General features: G+C 36.6%; 4 protein-coding genes and 2 long non-coding RNA genes across 7 annotated transcripts in view; 3 read left to right on the top strand and 3 right to left on the bottom strand.

The window, feature by feature from the left end:
* Positions 1-4,563: 4,563 nt before the first annotated feature.
* Positions 4,564-5,966, bottom strand: LOC119077051. Of its 2 annotated transcripts, none has more exons than XR_005087737.1 (4): positions 5,709-5,966; positions 5,534-5,579; positions 5,376-5,459; positions 4,564-5,305 (listed from the first exon to the last, which is right to left on the bottom strand). It is a non-coding gene; the product is annotated as an uncharacterized LOC119077051 (long non-coding RNA). The 2 variants fall into 2 exon arrangements; XR_005087736.1 differs by having other exon boundaries at positions 5,780-5,966.
* Positions 5,965-13,866, top strand: LOC119077042 (E3 ubiquitin-protein ligase SMURF2). The gene is made up of 11 exons (XM_037184169.1): positions 5,965-6,419; positions 9,288-9,326; positions 9,403-9,645; positions 9,709-10,165; positions 10,228-10,748; positions 10,813-10,876; positions 10,938-11,602; positions 11,724-11,913; positions 11,984-12,183; positions 12,277-12,440; positions 13,419-13,866. The coding sequence occupies exons 1-11, from the start codon at positions 6,371-6,373 to the stop codon at positions 13,701-13,703; spliced, it is 2,877 nt and encodes a 958-aa protein (XP_037040064.1). The 5' UTR covers positions 5,965-6,370; the 3' UTR covers positions 13,704-13,866.
* Positions 8,292-22,561, top strand: part of LOC119077043 (protein lin-54 homolog) — a 21,880-nt gene continuing 7,610 nt past the window's right edge. The window contains exons 1-2 of the mRNA XM_037184172.1: positions 8,292-8,299; positions 8,692-8,694. Of these exons, the coding sequence (XP_037040067.1) occupies positions 8,296-8,299; positions 8,692-8,694 (7 nt within the window). The 5' untranslated portion in view covers positions 8,292-8,295. The remainder of the gene's footprint in view (positions 8,300-8,691; positions 8,695-22,561) is intronic.
* The window catches only part of LOC119077050, a 20,881-nt gene continuing 14,251 nt past the window's right edge, over positions 15,932-22,561 (bottom strand). Inside the window, exon 3 of the long non-coding RNA XR_005087735.1 lies at positions 15,932-16,505. This is a non-coding gene — a long non-coding RNA (uncharacterized LOC119077050). The remainder of the gene's footprint in view (positions 16,506-22,561) is intronic.
* Positions 17,919-20,188, bottom strand: LOC119077044 (CDK5RAP1-like protein). Its single transcript, XM_037184174.1, has 7 exons — positions 19,646-20,188; positions 19,416-19,557; positions 19,197-19,347; positions 18,992-19,137; positions 18,803-18,931; positions 18,234-18,742; positions 17,919-18,167 (listed from the first exon to the last, which is right to left on the bottom strand). The coding sequence occupies exons 1-7, from the start codon at positions 20,177-20,179 to the stop codon at positions 17,955-17,957; spliced, it is 1,824 nt and encodes a 607-aa protein (XP_037040069.1). The 5' UTR covers positions 20,180-20,188; the 3' UTR covers positions 17,919-17,954.
* On the top strand, positions 20,196-21,681 carry LOC119077048 (PEST proteolytic signal-containing nuclear protein-like). Its single transcript, XM_037184180.1, has 6 exons — positions 20,196-20,342; positions 20,645-20,779; positions 20,922-20,969; positions 21,030-21,070; positions 21,135-21,277; positions 21,337-21,681. Exons 1-6 carry the CDS (start codon positions 20,309-20,311, stop codon positions 21,443-21,445), a joined length of 510 nt encoding a protein of 169 aa, XP_037040075.1. The 5' UTR covers positions 20,196-20,308; the 3' UTR covers positions 21,446-21,681.

Below are 22,561 nucleotides of genomic sequence, written 5' to 3'. Positions count from 1 at the left end.
CTTTTTGATTTCTTCTTCAACAAGAAATCCCTTGTCGGCCAACACGAGATTATTTTTTTTAAGAAAGTTAAGGAAACCACTTTTAAGGGTAATCTCTTTATCGCTAGCTCTACCCCCAAATGCTGGCGATATGAAAATGATTGCGCCTGACATGCTTATGCCAATTAAAAATTTGATGGTAACATGGTGTTTATAGGTGGACCAAGCCTGTGCTAGTGCACGCAAAACTGATGATCTCTCAATGAAAAGTTCGAAACAGTCGACAACAACTGTAATTTTATCCTTTAAATGACTTCGAAAATAGCTCGGGGTGTTTATAATCAAATATTGATCATCAGGCCAGAAAATTAACTTAGAACCGAAAAACTTTTTGTATAAAATGTATATGCATCGATGGAAATAGTTTGAGGCCGTGCTTACTTGAATTTCGAATCTGTAAGCTAGGTCCGTAAAGAGAAGATTGAGTCGAAGCTTCATCAACGTTAAAACAAACATTTGAAAAGGGGACAGTTTCGCATTTCCATGCTCTGGCAAAAACGGCTCAACCCACTTAAATAAATGATTTAACAACTTCCAAGTAGGCAGCCCAGTGTAAAACAAAGTCTTTTTATCGTTACCTCGGAAGTAGTCGTAATCCAATTTCAAATTTGAGATCTGCAACAGCATCTTTTCTCTGTCTTGAACTAAACCTTGATATTGCTAGAACAGATAACTTATATCGGTCATTGTCAGTTCAGTCTGGATCTCCATTGGGAAAAAAAATTTCTGTTCGATAATTTCAATTCTTTTTCTTTTCTTTTCAGGCACAGGCACAAGTGAGTTCAGAGTATTCGCTCCCACTGGTGACTTGGCATTTGATTGGCTGCTGTTTAGAGTTAATGTAAGTGTGCCCGGGGCTACGTCATATGTTGAGAGCAGATGTGAAACCGATTTTTCGGGTAGACTCGACGACATGGTCTCTTGACCATTAGATGTAGTGTTGTTCTGTAAATTTAAATTTAGATCACGATAATTGATAAATCGTTTTTTAGTATTTTGTAAATTACCAGGCGAGGTTTCCCATCACGACTTTTGGAAGCAAGGTAGTACTTCCAAACATTTTGGTTCTTTGCATAGCGTCCCAAATTTTGATTGGGAGCCCAATCAACATTTAAGTAATCTTCCTTTTTCGCGGGTTTTTCTGTAACAGTAGAATAAATTGTAAGAAAATAAGTAAATTGTAGATGTTTAACCTTTCACAGACGACAAGCTTATAATTTTTGTAACTACAAAGTTTTATGAGATCGATGCGAAATCTTTTACTTCATTTCATTTTATAACGTCACATTCGTTAGAGCTTTGTGTTTATTTTTGTCGTCGTTATCGACAACAGATGAAAAGCCGCCCGTAAAAGGTTAAGAACATCAGATTCCTTAAATACTTTAAAATTATTTATAGATTTGGTTTAAAAGAATTGAAACTTTTGAAAATAATAAACAACAACACAGAAAATCGTGGTTTCTCTTCTCGAATGAAATGTTTTCTCACTGAACTGATCACTGATCTAAACAGCACATCGACCTAGAAATCTCTGATTTCTCTCTTTTCGTAATTGAAAAATATGAGATTTCTCAATCGATTCGATGGGCTCTTTCGATGTTCAGATCTGTAATGAATAAAACTGCTAAATACATCACATATCAATTAGGGGATCATTCAAAAAGTATGTCACGCTTGCGAAAGAAATGCAAGATATGGATAAAAATGTAACAGAAAGAGATGCGAATAGTCGTCACGCGTGACCTACTTCATGAATGATACCTAGACAAATCTCTACCCGAGCAGAAGGAAAAGTCATGCCGGTAAACACATCATATGTAAATAGAAATTATTTTGAATTAGACAGAATGGATTAATTTCTCTGCATTAGCTTGTAATTAGCTTGTATTTTTAAAATTTCTTTTCAATGTTGAAAATAATTGAATATCAAAGAATATCTGCAAGTCACTGTGCTGTTCATGACCCCAAACTTAATTGAAATACTTTTATGGTATAATTGTAAGGGTCTTAATACATTACTTTGAATAAAATGATCAGAGCAAATTCTGATTTTACTGAGATTGATCTCTTTTTCTTCCAATATCTTCAACCAAAGACGCCAGCGTTCTGAATTTTCTTCATTTCGATGAGGGATCCGAAAAAGACTTTGTTTCTTTGAATCATAGGTCTTGCAAATGTAGCATTTCAGAACCATTTTCTAGAAGACACTTTTATTTTACACATTCTGTCTTTACTTTAGGTATGTTGAATATGGCACGAAACAAGTTAAGTTACTATGAAAGTCTAAATGAAGAAATGAAAGCGAGATATGATGTGAAAATGGAACAGTGTGGTGGAAACGATCCATTTACAATAAAAGAAAAGGCCCTATCGGTAGATCGGTCGAATTTTCCCGAAATAACGTTGTTAGATATCGGGAATTACATGATCCATTCGATAAGTACTTTCACAAAACGTTCAATTAAGGCCTACAAGAGCTTGGACGGCTACAAGTTTTTTGAATCCGGCTATGTTTTGTCCCTTGGAGCCCGGAAAATCGATAATACCGCTATTTTAGTCGGTAAAGTAAGATAATCAGACTTCTTCGGTTATTAACTCCTTTTTATTAATATAGAATATTACCAGGTACGACATTCTCAAAGAATGAATGATCCCCCTCACAAAGTTTGGGTGCTTGCAAAAATGGATGGAGAAATTATATGTGCGCATTGTACATGCATAGCTGGTCTTTCAGAAACATGCAGTCACGTTGGAGCTATTTGCTTCGCCGTTATGAATTTATCAGAAGCAACAGATACCGTAATCTAATTAACCTTAAAAATATGTTGGTAAATTTCACAAATTTATTCATCAGACGTCAGTAACAGACATGCTATGCAAATGGAATGTTCCAAAGTTTAAGGATGTATCCATGAGTTCAGTTCGAGATATTCAATGGACTTCGGCAGAACTAATCGAGCCTAGTTCTTCACCACAAGATAAAGAACCGACGTTTCGTGCTCATTGTAATTCATTGACCCCATTTATGGATGAAGAAGTAATCAGTTTCCTAGATCTCATTCAATCAGATGGCCAAGAATCGGCATTGAGAACACTTATGTATCCTAACGAAATTCGTCGAGCATCGAATTTAAAAGATGACTTTTTCCTAGCGAGTATCTACAATTCGCAAAACGAGAATAAGTCTCTTGACGAATTAATTTTGATGGGAAAGCAGAAACAACTCCAAGTGTCCAAAGAAGAATCTAAGGAAATTGCTTCGTTAACTGTACGTAAAGATAAATCAAAGTTTTGGCTAGCCCTAAGACGAGGACGTATAACCGGTTGTACTTTTAAAGATTGCTGCGTAACAAACGTTGTAGCACCATCGATTGCAACTCTCAATCGAATCATCAATCCCATTAAAAATTTGGATCAAATCACCAGCATCAAATATCACCAGAAAAATAAGAAAAAAGCATTGAACGTTTATCTGACCCAAGTATATGATGAAAACCATGAAAATTTCATTTACAAGGAAAGTGGTTTAATCATTAACGGTGATTTTCCATACTTTGCTGTGTCGTCCGACGGGCTATTATCTTGTAGCTGCCATGGAAACGGTTGCATCGAAATTAAATGCTTCAAAGTACTTGAGTTCTGTCATAATTTTGATGTATTGACACGGAAGCCGAAAAATATTTTAAACAAGGTCAATGATAATTTTGCAATTGAACGAGATCATGAGTTGTTCTATAAGATACAAATGCAGATTCACCTCTCCGAAGTCGATTATTGCGACTTGGTAATATGGTCCCCTCTTAATACTTTAATTTTACGGGTTGATGCAGACACTGAATTTTGGAACAAGTCAAAAGGGAAAGCACTTAGATTTCATCAAGAAGTTGTAATGCCAGAACTTTTAGGAAAAATTTTCACTGAACACCGCAAAGGTTCGTTTGCATCAAAAAGATATTTTCTTCAATAAAATAAATATTTTACACCTAGAATCGGGACACCTACATGAGAACACACAAGTTGAGAATGTTGACAATGATAATGCCACAGAACGTCAACAGCTTATTGGGATCGAGATCGAGATGAACAATCTTGATGATGTTGATGATGAAAGCCTCGAAGAATGTCATCGGCTCATTGGACTCGAGATCGATCTTTTAGATTCGCATGAAGACCTTCAATTTTAATTTAAACGTAAAATCTCATTTCAAACTTTCATCTCTTCATTTATTTAGCAAAAAAAATGATCTACACATTATAACAGTATCAGCTGCTATATCCAATTTATCATTTAACAAGAATATTAGTGTGTCATAAATGTCTACCTCTATGGTTGTCACAGTGCCTGTTGAGCTAGGTTTTTGGGCGTATAACTTTACTCCGTCATATTTTCTTACCACTGAAACATGTACAGATAATTTCGCTTTTTCTCAATATGATTGTAATTACAGATTTCGAAAGTTTTTTCGGCTATTCTAGATTTCTTTCGCCTAACGAATTATATTAATCGAATAATGATCCAGTGAATGTTTTAACAATCAGCCCGGCTCGTTAATATCGTTTGGGCTTATAGCACAAATTTTCTTTCTTCCGGTTTTTACTTTATTATCTTACTTCGCAAGTTTCCATGCTTAAAATTTATCTCAAGATGATTTTCGAATTCGAATATACCAAAGCAATACAGCATTTGAAATAAGGATTGAAAGTAGGTCTCATACTTGTATTGTGATTCACAGGACCGTGGAATACGAGACAATAACGAGTTCTGTTCAAGGGACAGTCATTTAGTGCATAGAAATTACTAGAAATGTTCACCGAAGTCGGTGAGCCCTGGCCTGATTTTTCACCAAGCCAGCGACGATTGTAAGGGAGTGGAATTTACTAAAAAATATCCCAATTCGAGGTAGGAAGCTGTAATGCAAATAAAACCTATCGAATGTTTTGATCATGTTATGAAGATATTAGGCCCGTAACACTTGCAATTTTCGTTTTTGGCGGAGGGCAGCTTTAAAATCTTGTACAACACACACTGTGCTACCTCTGTCATAATAATTAACAAATCTTTTATTTGAATATTGTGGAATTACGAAGATTACAATTAACAAACTATATCTAGTTATGTCTGGAGTCTAGAATACACTACCGTTATCGCACTATCTCGAATACTAACCTTTAACGCTGACAAACACACACAAGGAACAATTGTAAACGGAACAGAAACAGCAAATCTTTGATGGACGGTCAACACAGAAACACCTGTACAAATAAACTTGAATAGCATATTTTGGATTAGATAAGGAGGAGGAAGAGAGTCAGATAAGATAGATTTTGATACTTACACTGGCACACTGGAACTGGGATGAAGTGGACGCTGAACTCTTACAAAAACTCTTATCGACTGAACTGGACTGAACTAAGAGGTGCTGCAAAGTTGTTCATGATATAATGAATTAGGGAGGAGAAAGAGGGTTAGTATACATTGAAGTCTCATACTTACACTGACAAAATGGACTGGCATACAACTGGTTAACGATAGTTAAAATCTGTTTAAAGGAATATTAGAAATACTTAGGCTACTTCAGAGGAAGTAGTTTTCTTGTGATCTTTATAAGTTTGTAAGTTTCAATCATCACCGGAAATACTTCAAACAAAGTAAATTACACCGATCTAACCTTAAAAGTAGTCGATAAACGTTTTTATTTTAATTGAAGAATTTCGCTGATATTATTAAAAAAACACTCACAATATCTTTCTCGTTGCCACTTAACTTCCTAAGATTACTAATCGCTAAGTTTTGCAAAAATATTTTTAATTTTTGTTTTTTATTATAATGAACGTTGTCGCCGGTAACAAAATTTATTTCAAAATGAACTTTCAGTGCTGGTAGACTGTCAAGTGTCAAGTTCCAAAAACGACTATTGCGTTCGAAGCGTTCGAAGTGTCACTTAGGTTCGAAAAAATTGTAACAAAAATGGCCGTTCAAAATGATCTACATCGGTTTTTAATGTGGTTTCTTTGATTTAATTATTTTTACAAATATGTTACATCTCCAATTGTCCAATTGTCGTGTGCTACCATTGTAAATAGTTTATGATATCGTTTGTCGCGGCCATCAGTTAATCGCAATCGGACAATAGAAAGGATCTTCGTTTCTGCAACAGCACACAGCAATATATATGTATTATTTTATTGGTTCTTTTCAAAATAAATCGCAGAGGAAAACAAGTTGTGTGCAGAAGGCTATTTTAGTTGTGTCATTTAAGCAAAAAAGTGAAAATATTTCGTGTATGTTAAATGGTGTTTTGTGTTGATATTAAGTGGCTTTACTGCAACAATGAACAAATTGGAGTACCGTCGTGGTACAAGCAAAATAAGAATCACAAGTGAGTTAACAATAAAAAAAATTTAAAACATTCTCTTCATTCTTGTCACCGTGCATACTTAATTCAAGTCACTTGAGCATTCTTTTAAAATTAGAATTTTCGCTTATTAATTGAAGAAGAAAAAAAATCAATTAGATCCAGAACGGTACTTAGCATATTGTGTTCAATGTACATAAATATACCGAAAAATTCTACAGAAAAATAATACAAAAATCTTTTTACTTACGATTATCATACATGTAGGTATATACTGCGTCTTCATTAAGCAACAAACAATTCTCCAATTTTAGTCATGCATAACTGCTCAAGATTGTTTTGTTTGCCGTTATGCATTATCGACATTAAAAATTCTTCTTTTTTTTTGTAAATAAGCTACAGCATATTGGAGATGTGTTTTGTGGAGTCATTAGAATAATGGTAAAAATCATGAAATATCATCTTCAGATCGTTAATCGATTATCGATTAAAATTACTAAATTTAAAGTTTTAATTACCAGAAACTGCACTTAATTCATCATATTGTTGACATTCGCACAATGTTACTGAGTCATCTATACGGGTTTCATGTTTGGGTGTTTCTTTTCTTTATCTGTGAGGTTTTCTTTAATAGAGCCTTTTTCATGATTCCTTTTATTTTCTTTAAGCTAAGGGTAGGTCAACGGTTATACAACACATTTTCTCAATTCAAGTTTCAAACAAGGGTAGATTTGGTACATTTTCTCGTAGAAAGGAAGAGACCGAAAATCTTACCTCTTTACTTTACTTTCTAATTCTTTCCAGTTTCTTTTCCTTCACCGAATTTCAAATTTCCTTTTCTCATCGAAATCAATGAATGAAACTATCTACTTCTCGGGTACTATACGTATAATTTACCGTACACATCGTATGTGTTAATATTTCATAAACCCATTTTTTCAAACGTGATACTTCGGATTAGTTATTGAAAGCAAAACGACAAAAACAATAAGACAAGTTAGTCACTTACACGTTTAAGCTGATAAAAGTTTCGCCGTTTACAGTCCGGTTGTATGTATACAAGTTTGCTGTGTATCAACAAAATTGCTCGTCAGTCCGTGAAAATCGTAAATAGAGAAGAACCAACCTGGAATATAAAGCGAGAACGTCGTGAACGCCGAGAACGCCACTTCTTTTTCAAGTGGAAAAACAAGCGATTTAGTTCGTTGGTACTCTAGTAGTTTGACAGTTTTGAATTAGTTTCAATTTTGAATCGTGATAATAAAGAATTATTTATGAAAAAAATCGACCTAGGAGTCTAGTGACGGTACGAATTCTTACTATTTATTGGACAAGCGGCAAAATTAAACATCTTTACTCTTTATAAGCAACGAAATCCCTCAAAATTTTTACCGATATTTGCAAAGCTGTTATGTCGGAGTCAACGAGTGATTATTGGCCAACTGTACAAACGACGCTTAGTGAGATTATTGTTGATTTACAGCTCTTTGACACTCAAAATCTTAATTTTTCATTGGTAAACTGAAATACGCTGTACGCTGTAAAGCATCGAATTCAGGCTAATGCTGCGAAATGTTGAAAATGGTGCCAGAGTTCGCCGAACGTTGTAGAAAAAACGGTTCAAAAGGTTGCTTTTAGTGGATTGATACGGTTCAGTACCCCTTACAAACTTCAGTATTGATATCCTTTTATAGAGAACTTATACTTCTTGTTTACAACGAAATTTCTGATTGACATCCGAAATAAATGATTTTTAGTAAAATTCGTTTTTCATATCGAATCTCAGAAACGGTTTAAGGGATAATTTTTGATATGTAAACCGATTACCCATCATTCAATGATAAAATAAACACAAATTAGTTACGACTATCCCTTAAGTCCCATTAATCATATAGATTCAATGGGTATACGGTGCGTTGTATTAGGGTGTAGCGTTTTGACGAAAGTATTTTGTTTTTTAAGGCCTGCGGGTAGGTTCGATGTAGAATGGTCCACTGAACACGAAAATACGAAAAAAAAAATTGAAGTTCGAAACTCCCATAGGCGTTAATAGAGCAGCAATCCTGGGAAGAAATGAGCGATATAAGGAGAAATTTAAAAAAAATGGTCAGTTTGATGATTTTTCGATTATCATAAAGATTCGAGTTAAAGCTACCCCAAAATTCGGCTATTTTTTCCCAGAATTGCTGCATTATTAACGCCAGCAATACTGAGAACAATTTGGAACCGTTTTCGCATAAATTCTGTGACAAATTAAAAAAATATGGTTTTTCTCATACCATTTTCTACACACTAGAAGGTCATCGAATCTGCAACCCGGTGAATCTTTACGTCGAGTCTATATTCGCTCTAAAATGAGCTACGACACGACTATATTCCTTTCCAGTCACATATTTTAGAAAGCTTTAAATCCAAAGAAAATCTGAAAAAATCATGGTCGGGAGCACTTTTTGTAATTGTTCAACGGTGACTCAAATTTTTTTGAATTTTAAAGTGTGCCAAATTGAAGCCACGGTCTCTACGATTAATTATCATATACACTTAAGATATATTTTTCCGCACAGCCGGCAGAACTAATCTCACTATGGCTTTGAGACCAAAAAAGTCGGTTTTCAGAGGTGCGCATGGGAGCTTCGAACTTCAATTTTTTTTTTCTTCGTATTTTCGTGTTCAATGGACCATTCTGCATCGAACCTACCCGCAGGCCTTAAAAAACAAAATACTTTCGTCAAAACGCTACACCCTATTATCTATCTATAAAATACCTTTCATTCAACTGAATAAACAAATAAAAAAATAAAAAAAAATCGCTCGCTACGCTCGTTGGAATATTTTTTCGCCCAGCAGTAAATAATTCAAATTAATTTCATTCAATGTACATTTTCGTTACAGTTTTATGTGCAAGGAACCTCGCTCGCAAAGATTTATTTCGTAAGTGCTAGTGTTTAACCCCTAGTTATTCGTCACAGTACTTAACATCATTTTTTCTGTTGTGTAAAAAAATTAGGTCTGCCAGATAGTTTTGCAAAGGTTGTTGTCGATGGTACGGGGCAAGTGTTTACCACAGAGCCTTGTAAGGCGTCCCTAGATCCGAAATGGAATGTTCATTACGACCTATTTTTGGGACGTAATGACGGCATAACGATATCAGTATGGAATGAACGAAAGGTGCACAAAAAACATGGAGGCGGTTTCTTAGGATGTGTTCGAATTTTAGCCAGCACAATTCAACGATTGAAAGATACCGGATGTAAGCGAAGAGAACCGTTATAACGACACCGATATTTACGTTTTGATTAATTTATCGCTTCAGATCAACGACTGGAACTGTGCAAATCAAGTCCGGACGATGCAGATCCTGTTAAGGGACAGCTGATAATATCATTAACATCAAAAGATGGACCGTCTGGTGGCAATCCAGTGGCTATAGTTGGACCTGGTGGCGACGTACATGGACCCACAGAACTCGAAGCTGCAGCGACTGATGGATTACCGGACGGGTGGGAAGAGCGTAAGACTAGCATCGGTAGAAGTTATTATGTTAACCATGTGACGAAATCCACACAATGGGATAAACCAACTCAACCAGCCACCCAAGCCAATGGTCATCACGATGACATTCAACCAGCTGGAACGTCAAGATCGTCGACTTCAACTAGTTTGGCTAATGGAAATAACGAATCGATTAGTAGAAGACATTCGACAGAAGTTCTGTTGAATTTGATGAAAGATAATTGCAGCCCCAGTCGGTTTAAGGAAGACCAACAAAGGTTATAAAACATTTGATTGATTCTATCGATCTCAACCCTCAAACAAATAAATTCATTTAAAGATCCAGCACCGGCCGACACAACATATCAAATGACAATGCTGCGTCAGATGTACCAAGTCCGATTAGTCCAAATAATCCCCAAAGTGCCGTTGCCAGTCCCGTTTCTATAGCTATCGAAAGTGATCTGTCGCGAACAACATGTGCAACACGGTTAGCTAACGTAACATCAACTGATCAGCCAATAACAACCCTGACCTCGGCTATCGGCTCAATTGCATTGGATTCACCCCAACGGTCGGCAAGCACACCTAATGTTCCCAAACAACACAGCTCAACAACAAATGCCACTAGTGTTCAAGATGTGAATGGATCGAATGACTCTGGGTCCAGAAACATTGATTTATCGAGGGAATCTCCTTCCGCACAAATGCAGCGCACTCGTAGATCGTCGAGAACTCTGGAAGAATCATCGAGGCGACGAACTAGAAATTCACGAACACCAACATCGTGTCCACAAACGGCAAGTCGAAGTGCCGGTGGATCATCGATTAGACCGACCTTAGATCTACCAGTTGGTTATGGTAAGGCGATGATTGCATTTCGACTGTTAAAACATCGGAATTCTAAAGAAATATTTTTTTTTAGAAATGCGCACAACACCCCAGGGTCAAGTCTATTTTTATCATATTCCTACAGGCGTCTCAACTTGGTAAGCACACCAATCCGTTTCGTCGTCATCAATTCTTAATTCCCAATAATTTTTGTCAAAGGCACGATCCTCGGATTCCCAGAGACTTCGATCCACAAAATTTGGCTCTTGATACATTGGGCCCACTACCAACTGGATGGGAACAACGAAAAACTGCTTCAGGTCGTGTGTACTACGTGGACCACAACAATCGTACCACACAATTCACCGATCCCCGTCTAAATGGTCACATAATCAATCAACTAAAACGACAAAATCAAACAAACTCCAACAATTCCACGACAATCACAACCAATGGCACGCCAAACAACCGAAACATATCGAACGAAACACGCACAATTCAACCGCACGTTGTACCGTCAGACTTACCGCAAGGACTGCTTGAGGGTGCCGATTTGTTGCCTAAATACCGCAGAGATTTAGTCAGTAAAATACGTGCTCTCCGTGCCGATCTGCAAGCATTACAACCGCAATCGGGCCATTGTCGCTTAGAGGTGTCTAGGGCGGAAATTTTCGAAGAGAGTTACAGAGTGATTATGAAAATGCGTCCGAAGGAAATGAGGAAAAGACTTATGGTTAAATTTCGCGGCGAAGAGGGACTGGATTATGGTGGTGTGGCACGCGAGTGGCTACATTTGCTATCTAGGGAAATGCTCAATCCGCAATATGGATTGTTTCAGTACAGTCGAGACGATCATTACACATTGCAAATCAATACCGATTCAGGTGAGTTGATTCTAGAAATAAATTCTTTTTTGATTAAGTTCGAGACACCTTGCCATTTTAAATGACTGTATTCGTTGTCGGTACCGCTTTTCCATTAATTGACTTTATGAAATCGTTACAGGCGTAAATCCGGACCATTTAACGTATTTTCATTTCGTTGGACGAATATTGGGCATTGCTGTTTTTCACGGTCACTGTTTGGATGGAGGATTTACGACACCTTTCTACAAACAATTGTTGAATAAGCCAATTACATTGAGTGACATCGAAGGTGTCGATCCCGACTTGCATCGCAGCTTAACTTGGATGCTGTAAGCAATCTATCAGAGCGTTTGAAGCGTGGATTTCTTCAACAACAAAATTTTTTTTCTTTGATTTCAGAGAGAACAATATTAACGGAATCATCGATTCAACATTTAGCGTGGAAAACAATAGTTTTGGAGTGCTGAAAGTTCACGAATTGAAACCGGCTGGTGCAACGATGACTGTGACGGAGGAAAATAAACGAGAATATGTGAAACTGTACGTAAATTACAGATTTATGCGCGGTATAGAGCAACAATTTTTGGCATTACAAAAAGGTGAGTCAATATGATAGATGGCGAATGTTGACCACGTTTCGGAAAATCAATTGGACAGGAAAAAAAATAATTTTCCATTTCGCTGTTTCACAGGTTTCTGTGAGCTCATACCTAATCAGTTCTTGCGCCCATTCGATGAACGAGAATTAGAACTTGTGATTGGTGGCATCAGCAGCATCGATGTAGTTGACTGGAAAACGCACACTAGACTTAAGCACTGCACACCTGATACGCCACAAGTTCAATGGTTCTGGCAGGTGAGAATATCCGGCAGATTTCGTTTCGATGTGGCTAAAAAAAACTGACCTTTATATTTGAAAGCCAGGGCCTATTTTTATGGAATTTTTAAGAAATCCTGTTACAGACGGCAAGCATGTTATTATTAACGGGTCTATTACTTCAATCGATCAAAGAATTTTCAATCTGTTGATTTCAAATCTTGTACTTCAATTTTTTAACGTGCATTTTACTATATAAAGGTCCATATTACCCAGAGTTTGTCATTATTTTTGCCGTCGTTATCGATAACAGATGAGAGAGGGTAAATGAGAAGCAAGGATTATGATCCACAGATGCTAATGCAGTGCATGGTCCCAAGACTACTACTATAAAGCTACAACACCTATTACTCAAATCATACTTAACGACTATGTTTATTGATCATCGTTTCTTCCGCCTGTTATTCACAATTATTTTAAGCAGCCAGTCTGAATCAAATAACCTGTCACATACTATTCATCTGTTATCGTTAACGACGGCAAAAATAATGACAACCTCTAAGTAATATGGTCCTTTAAATAGTAAAATGCATGTTAATAAAATTGAAGTACAAGATTTGAAATAAAAAAATTAAAAATATTTTGATCGGTATACTTCGCATAGTTCTGTGTCTTTACCGAGACTGGTTTGCTGGTTATCCAAACCATTAAATCACCATGTGTGGTCGATTACTAAGACTTAAAAAAAAGTTAGTTCGACAAGTCACTCCAGCTACACAGAGCGATGAAAAAGATACCTAATTCAAATTTGTGGTTTGTTCTTCTGTCAAGTTGAAGAGTATAACAAAAGAAAATTTTGAATTAGGACTCTTTCCCGTCGCTATGTGTAGCTCGAGTGACTTGTCAAACTAACTTTCTTTTTCGAAAGTTTTAACTAGTTACGATTTCCACCACTTTTCGTGATTGTCCACCGCTTAGTAAAACTTTAATTCAATTCGTGCAAATTTCATTTTGCAGATCGTTGAATCGTATTCATCTGAAATGAGAGCTCGTCTGCTGCAATTCGTAACCGGTTCATCGCGCGTACCAATTCAAGGTTTTCGAGCTTTACAAGGATCGACTGGTGCAAATGGTCCAAGACTGTTTACCATCCATTTGACCGCCGACGTACCAACGCAAAATCTACCAAAGGCGCACACATGTTTCAACCGTATCGATCTGCCACCGTACGAAACACATCAATTGTTAAATGACAAACTGACTCAGGCAGTGGAAGAAACGTGTGGATTTGCGGTTGAATGAAAGTTTTCCTCCTTATTTCATGTTTTTCTTTCTCTTTTTCGATTTATTATGATTTTGTATGTGACAAGAATTATATTATGGGAGAAATCATTAATTATTATTATTATAAAATTTAATTATTATATCAAAAATGTTGTTCGAAGAACTGCCAACTGAGAAAAAATAAAAATAAAACGCATTGGAATCACAAAGAAGAGACTAGAAAATGATGATATAGACGACGTTTTTATCCAGATAAAATGTATGAGAAGAAATAGGATTCTTTGTTCGTTGGAATGATTAAATAAAAAGATAAAATAATTTCGAGAGTGATATTAGGTAAAACAAAAAAAAGAAGAAACAAAAATGATGAAAGAAAGAGAAAAATATGAGAAACTTTAAAATTTTATATTAGAATAAAACAAAAGAAAAATTGTTGAATATAAGATTGAGATTAACACAATTCATATCCAACCAACCAAACTTATATTAACCAGCGCGAATAAAAAAAATACTTTTTTTTATTTATTCAACACTTCCTTTCTTTTCCTGCTATAGATAGAACACGGAAATGATTATGTAATTTACACACAAAAGAGTTATAGGTTTTTTTTCTTGGTTAAGTTTGTGTGTTTGTAAATAAAGAAAAAAAAATATTTTACTTTGGATCAAGTTTACAATAGAAATAAAATGATAATTTTTTAAATCAAACACATTGTATCTCATATACCGGTGAATATCTAACCAATTCACTTACATATTTTCTCGATTTGATATCACAAACTAAAGAACTCAACGCAAGGTATTCCATTTTCACCTTTATTTCTAACACTTACGATTAAAAAACTTGGGACACCCAGTCATTGAGGGAACGAGAGAGCTGACAAGCTGGACAAGGAACATTCACATCTGCCAGTGATAGAATGATATGTATACCGATCTCTTCAATTGAACAGAAAATCAGAGAATATAGGTATCGAAGTATTAGCTTAGTTCAATTGCTATTCAAAGAGGAAACGCAGCATGTATTCTTGGAACGTTGGGAAGGAATAGAGTGGACGATTTTTATTTATTGTAATTTCGATCGATTTTTTACTGGCTGTGCAATTTGAGCAGTCTTTTTTTTTCGCTTATCTTAAAATAAAAAGAAAAAGTTCCTAATACGAACCTCAATAGAACCAGGCTGAAAGTTGATACAGGAGTAATGACAGAACACTTCGAACCTTACGAATATACAGGAAAGCGACAAGACTCTAAATAGGGCTGAAGCTTGACATTGTGTAATACAATTATAAAACACTGTAAAAAACCATTTCATAGTGCTCAATTTGACAACTATCAAATATAATCGCTTTTGCTTGAAGTGCGTAAAGATATCCTAAACCACATCTGTAGCAGAGAAAGATTCCGACCGAAATATGGGGTGTAATACTACCGCATAAAAATTAAAATGGGTCGCACAATGGGCCCGTCAACGGCCTTCGTGCATGTTTACTTCAGCAATTAATAAACGTCCTATAATAATAACTTTCTTCATCTAAACATGTTTGTCGATATATTTGAACACCATTTGGTGGAATCTTTTGAAAATAACAACTCTGCTCGTTTCATTAAAAAAAAGTCGACGAAAAACTTGTGTGACAGTGTTACACTATGACACGATTTTGTGAGTTGTATTATATGGCTGAGGCCAATGATTTCCTTATAATTTTACATGAGACATGGTTTTTCGGAGTCCGGGAACAAGATAATTGAAAGCAAAAGATATTTTCATTGCTTTTTCTTCGATGGAACCGTATTACCAGATCCAAGGTAACCGCTTTCTTCACAATTCCATCAAGAATCGGGAGCCATAACTTATCGAGAATTATTGTCCTAATGCCCTCTGTAGTTACATGTCATCTAGAGTTATTACAAATTCTCCAATTTTATGGGCCTTCGATGGATATCATCAAGAGTTATGAGTCTATAAATGTAACGAATTCGTCATAGTTACAAGAAATCGACAACCACTTTCTGACGTCTCTTAAAGAAGTTAATTCTTGATGGAAATACAAACCCTTGCAAATTATGTCTCCTGGAGATTATGAGCCTATAAGCCACTTTATTTTCAATTTCTCTTATGGGCCACTAAGTATTCTCTTTACCACCATTCCCCATATAAGTAGAATTAATAGCCCCTTTGAAACACTATTAGGAAAATTAGGCTTATTGTTCAATGTCATTGTTTTCGGAGGAGAATCAATCGGTTTTTCTGTTGAAATTCGTTTTTATTGAACCTTCATTTAATCTAATTGCGTCTGAATTGTATATCAATGATGAAAGAAAATTGTTTCAACAGCGGTTTTCTGGAGCTGATTCAGTATTCACATTGACATTCACCATTCCCATTTTCCGATTCGTTCGGTCTCGATTTGCATTCACCATAACCACCAGTGCTTACGCAGTACGCAAAGCACGTGTCAAAATTGAGTGTTCGGTCATGCAGCTTTTCGTTTATGATTCCACATTTGAGTCCTGTCCATTTGTGAATCGCATTAGGCTTTGCAGTCGTTAATAAAAATCCCAGACAAAAGATGTAGATAAAAAACGTCGTTTGGATTTTCATTGTAAAATCGAGTTTTGTCTTAAAAAACAAGTCAATCAAAGCAAAGGAGATGAGTTGAATTTTACTTTTCAAATTGAACTTTTCTGAATTTACTATACGATGACTTGAGGCAGGAATATTAAAGTGGTGGATCAACTTGTAGACTAATTTGGCTCCTTTAACAAAAATTATATTTACACTATGAACGTACACATTCGACGAGAGCGAGACGATTACTGTCAATACTGTGTTTCAGATCGATATTGTGTCCTTAATGAGCAACTGCTTCACGATAACGCAGATTGTAATGATTTTGACTATCGACTACACTGAACACGGTGTGCCTGAACCAAATTTAATCAAAAATTTTTGCACCTCTGATTTTTCTTCTTATTTCTCTTTTTTGGGTCATAACAAACAACTTTTGTTTGAGGGGTAGGGTGGCGCAGCGGGCGCTTTTCGAAAAAATTCGGAAAACTTCAACTGAAGTCCATTATTTGGCCTTTTCTAGCACTATTGTGGGCTATATGACTTATTACATAACTATAGTAAGTCATCTGATCATTGAAAGTGATCAAAGTACTCTCAACTAGTTATAAGAACTTAATGTGCCACTAAATGTGACAATTCTGACGATATTCTTGTATGTATGTGAGCAGCGCTCCAAAATTACGGAGTATAGCCGTACGTAACAACATTGTAAGACCAACCCGAGTTCAATATGACTACAGTTTATTAATGTTAGTGTCTTTTCTTTGTCTTCGAGGTACATAAAGGCGCTTCTCTATTAAAATTTTAAAATTTCTGCCCTCGAACAAAAGTTGTTTGTTATGACCCAAAAAAGAGAAATAAGAAGAAAAATCAGAAGTGCAAAAAATTTGATTAAATTTAGTTCAGGCACACCGTGTGAAAATTTTCGTTTTTTTTTAATCTAAGGCGTTGTTGTATATCATTTTTGGGTGAATTTCTTGAGTAGTTTTTCAATCACACAGTGCAGCATAGTAAGAAAAATATTTTTTTCTTGTTCAGATTGGTATGTTGTGTTGCAACCAATAGACTTTGGAAAGTTGAAGGTATGCTCTACCCCCATTTCCGCAGCATTTTGCAATAACAATGTTTAAAGAGGATGCATTTAATTTGAGAGATCGGTCAAACATTTCACACCAATGAATCGCGGACGTTGTCCTCCTAGGAGGAATCTGTTTACGCTCCAGAAATGCTACAATGGAATGAGCTTTAGTTGAACTGACGCAATTGACTTTCGACAGTTTCTTTTAAGAGGAAATTCAAATATTGATAAGGGTATGTCTCTATGGATGAAATTTGACAGTAATTTAAAACAAACCTGTACACTGTTGAGACAGTCTAGGCAAACAAAATTTGGTACAGCAAAGACAAAGTTATCAAAGTTAATTCCTCAATTCACCTGTTATTACGCACGGCATATACAGTTACAGTATAGGCCAACATGAATCTATTTCCGAAGTATAATCACTTACAGAGAAAGTAACATAAGTTCAATGAGTGAGTATAGTAGAATTTTGATGCATAACTATCACACATGAATATGTTCCCATGTACATCTTGACTAGATCCGTGACTCAATCATTAAGATACGTACATCTTGAGTATGGACTAGAAATCATCCCGTGACTAGTGTAACTATCAAACGTTGTCTTTATTCCTTAAATCAATTCATGGCAATGGTACAACGGTTGACCTTTTAGGACTTGCGAATTTGATTCCGTAACGTTCACCATAACCAAATCACCAGCTTCAATATGTCTGTTCGTTGAAGCTTCTCCTGCAGTTGAATTCGGTATTACAATTGATGGAATTATAACTTTGATATTAGCATCATTTCTGCCGTACACATCGTTCGACGATCGTTTACTCCTCTGAAATGGAATATTAAAATATTGTGAAAAGGAATTTGCTTATAGAGAAAACGGATATTGACGCACCCCCTCGATTAAAATCTGTTGATTTTTGCCAATGAATGCCGAATTTCTTTCGGCTGCTCCTTCCCGGAATACTTTGATCATCGTATTAAGTCGTTCGTTTTTCACTTCTTCCGGTACATCGTCTTTAAAACGTCTATGGGCGGTAGTTTTCTCTCTCATACTGTAGGCGAACATGTACGCAACGTTATATTTAACGGTTTCCATTAACGACAGTGTATCCGCAAATTCTTCATCTGTTTCGCCACAAAATCCACAAATAAAATCACTGGACAAGGACACTCCTGGCAACGATTCCCTAATGTTATTGACCAGCTCCAAGTATGCTTCTCGAGTATATCCACGACGCATTCTCTCCAAAACGGCGCTGTTACCAGATTGAGCTGGTAGATGGATGCTCTTACAAATATTCGGATAATTTCTGATGACTTGAAGAGTCTCGGCTGGAAAATCCTTTGGATGAGGAGACGTGAAACGGATTCGGGTATTCGGTACCGCTCTGGCTATCGTTTCTGGAATATTTTCGGAATTTTGATTTCGGTTAGCGCACTTGATGCTGATGAGTAAATTACCTAAGAGTTCGGCGAAACGGGCACCACCCGCTCGACGTTTGTAGACAGTTTTAAAACCTGTAACGATTTCTGCATTCTTGATTCGGTCTGGATCGGAGCTGAGGTCGCAGTAACTGTTGACATTTTGACCTGTTTGTTTTGCCTGTTGAGTCATTTGTTTCTACGTAATAAATGGCAGAAACTAATTACCCAAAAGTGTGATTTCCTTTACACCTTGTTCGGCTAATAGTTTTACTTCGGTTTCGATTGAACTCATTGGTCTAGATCGTTCTCTGCCTCTTGTAAAAGGAACTATGCAGTACGTACACATGTTGTCACATCCTCTCATTATTGTTCTAAAATGAAATTCCAGATTACAAATCAACGTCAGGCATAACATTAATCAGCTACATACACATATGCAGTCACTGAGCCTTCGTTTAAGCGTACCGGCATAACATCAGCATATGTTTCGTCCAACGACAGTAAGACATTGACAGCACTCTGTCCGTTTCTAGTCAAGGCTAACAATCTGGGAAGATCTTTGTAGCTGTCGGGTCCGGCAACTATAATAAAAATGCAACCCGGGGAATAGACACATCATAAGTCATGAAAACTGCGAACGGCTAATTACCAACATCTACCAACTGCTCCTTTTCCAGTAATTTGGTTTTCAGTCTCTCAGCCATGCATCCAAGAATGCCAATTTGAAATGGTCCCCTTTTCTTCGAACGCTTTTTCTTCATAGCCGTAATGTGCTCTAGACGGTTCCAGATCTAGAACATGGAAATCCGGTTGAGAATTTTCCGATGACCAGTTTTCATTGAAGAAGTATCAATGCAGAGCTCAAAGAATTCAACTCACCTTCGCCTCAGCATTATCTCGGACAGAACACGTTACCAGCAGAACTACATCCGCTTGGTCAATGCTGTCAACTTTTACATAGTTCGCTGATTTCAGGACGGAGTTAACAACTTCGCCGTCGTTCGAATTCATTTGGCAACCGTATATTTCGAAGAATACTTTGCGACCATTTCCGTCATATTGGCTCGATGCTAAATATGGTACGGAGTTGTTTTCCAGCTCGACAGCAGGTAAATTCTTTCCAGCAATTAAAAATTCCTTCAATCCAGGTCCATTAGCAACGGTTTTCAATTTATCCGATACAGTGGAGTATCGAACCGTATGTCGAACCGTACGAAGTTTGAAAATTATCCTCGAACCGTTCGAATTAAATGATAGATGCAGACGTTTGGCTAGAAACCTTGTAGCCATCATGGTGTTGATTTTGTTTTCACAGTTTAACGAGTGAATTAATCCTGGTCCATGGATAGAATAATCTTCAATCACAACACTCACTAATGTGTTCAGAAGTTTTTCGAAATTCTCAGATGTCATTATTCTTTCATGCACGATGGCTGACTTTTAAGAAACGTCAGTGATGAACCTGTGGTGACAGCTGAATTTGCGACGATAATTTTATCATTTTTCGTTCGGACTTTTAAGCAAAGCTGGTTTTTGTGGACGATGAGTAATAAAAGCGAGGAACTCGATGCCAAAGGTAAGCAACCCGATACTATCAGCAAACCTTTTTTTATTTCATTTATTTGACGCTGTAATTTGGCTTGCGAAAAATTGACGAGTTCGATTTTTCGATGCCTTGACCAAAATTCGTGAAACGAAAAACGTTTTGTAACTAACAAAATCTACCAGAAAATATCATTCAAAGTTGGCTAGCCTTTCAATCGGAAGATGCGGATAGGATAACACTATAGTTGTGCAATACGGCTGACCATTATTTTTGTTTATAAGCCGTAATATTGAAATTAGTTCTTAATTTTGCCAGTTTGTCACATTATCCAGGCTCTAACTATAATCGGAGCAGATATGAACGACGGTCAAGATCACGATCTCCCAACGATAGGCGTCATAAACAATATTCCAGCGATAAAAATCGGTACGAGTCGGCAAGGTCATCAAAAGTACACAGATCTGAAGGTAAGACTTTAAACACTCATTTTATTTGGGGTACGGATGGTTCTGATTCTGTTCAGCTTTTTGTTTTAAATTCTCTTTGAAACGACCTTGAATATTCGTTGACTATACAGAGCCCGTGGATTGATTTAAATTTTTTTTGCAGATGACTCCGACGACGAGAGCATTCAACCTCCACCACCTCCACGAATCGGTAAATTATTACTTTGTGACTTTAGGTATCAATTTTCAAGTCTGTTTACAATGGTTTCAGGCAAGGTATCCATGGCATTTGGAGGAGCAGCAAAGATAGCGGTATGTGCCACCATTTCTATTTTAAAATTCGAATTTCTTTTACTAATTGCTTGTAATTTAACAGCCTGTTCAAATGAAGCTAGCTGCACCGAAGCCGCAAGAACCCACCAAAAAAATCAAAGTCGCTTCAGTTTTCAGCAACGACAGTGACGAAGAAGTGGAAGAAATGCCACCGGAAGCGAGAATGAGAATGAAAAATATCGGCAGGTAAGCACAGGCAACGGAGCTTGACTGGAACACCAATTAATAATTCCGATCTTACGCAGAGACACCCCAACGTCATCCGGTCCGAATTCGTTCGGCAAGACGAAGCAAGGTTTCTGTGACGCAAAAAAGATTTTCGAGAAAAATATGCGAGACGATTATTTCGATTGAAATGTGTGCACTCGGAAGCTGTTTTACAGACTCTATCCCCGTTTCCAATGGAAGCTCCAATTTTATTTTACTTTGGTTTCATCGAATAACGAATTCACATTAATTGAATCAATTTACGTCGCTAGAATGGAATAACCGACACGCTGTTGAACTTTCAATTCGACCATTGAGCCTCGTGTGTGTGTATATATAATGCAGCAACTTAAGTAAATAAATCAAATGTTCGTTATTGATAAGGGCGGTCTCTTTCAATTTTAAACATTCGTGTGTAGTATCTTTACTAGACACCGAAAAACATTTCCGAAGTTTAAAAGAAAAATGTGACTGAGATTTCACCACATTAACGGCACAAAATACGAAAATGTAAACATTTCTTGTCCGATTTCGTTTGGGGATTGTTTTAGAAATTGGAATTATCAACCGTTTTTCACTCAATGATAATGTTCTTCATTTGAAACCTACTTGATTGTGCCATTCGAAGGTGAGTCCACTGCTATAAAATAGTAAAAAATAGTAGTAATAGTATAAAACGCCGGGTCAGTCAATTCACGTAAGACATAACTTGTAGGGACTATTAAAACTATTCCGTTACCTACCTAAAACGATATCAGTTGCTGCTGTTAGAAGTTTACACAAAAAATATTGGTTTTTCGATTCTTCTCATTAGCGATAGAAAAGTTCAAAAGTTGATCATTTATCACACCACACATTTAGTACTTTACTCGGCATAACATTGAGCGTACGATCAATTTGATGTGTATCGGGGACAACGACAATGACACTTTTGTCGATTGCGAAATGTCCGAATGATAGTTGTCGGGGAATCTGGCGCACGATGCAAAAAGAACGCACTTTTAAACTACATAAAGGGTGAACTCGCACACGCAAGTTTATTGCTGCAAAAGCTTTTTAGCCATGTCATCGACTTAATGACTACATTTATAAAATTTTGGTATCGAATCGAAAAATCGTGTGCGAGTTCACCTTTAATGTAGTTCAAAATGCGTTGTTGTAGCACTGTGTACTAAATTACCCCACACCTCCGAATCAAACCAAGCGTCGTGACGTAATTTGTGGATACATTTCGTATACAGTCGACGTTAGTGAAATTTGGGG

This window comes from Bradysia coprophila, unplaced genomic scaffold (genome assembly GCF_014529535.1).
Source record: "Bradysia coprophila strain Holo2 unplaced genomic scaffold, BU_Bcop_v1 contig_232, whole genome shotgun sequence".
Lineage (NCBI taxonomy): Eukaryota > Metazoa > Arthropoda > Insecta > Diptera > Sciaridae > Bradysia > Bradysia coprophila.
The sequence above is the reverse complement of the archived record's forward strand: the minus strand, read 5'-3'. Positions and strand labels throughout refer to the sequence as shown.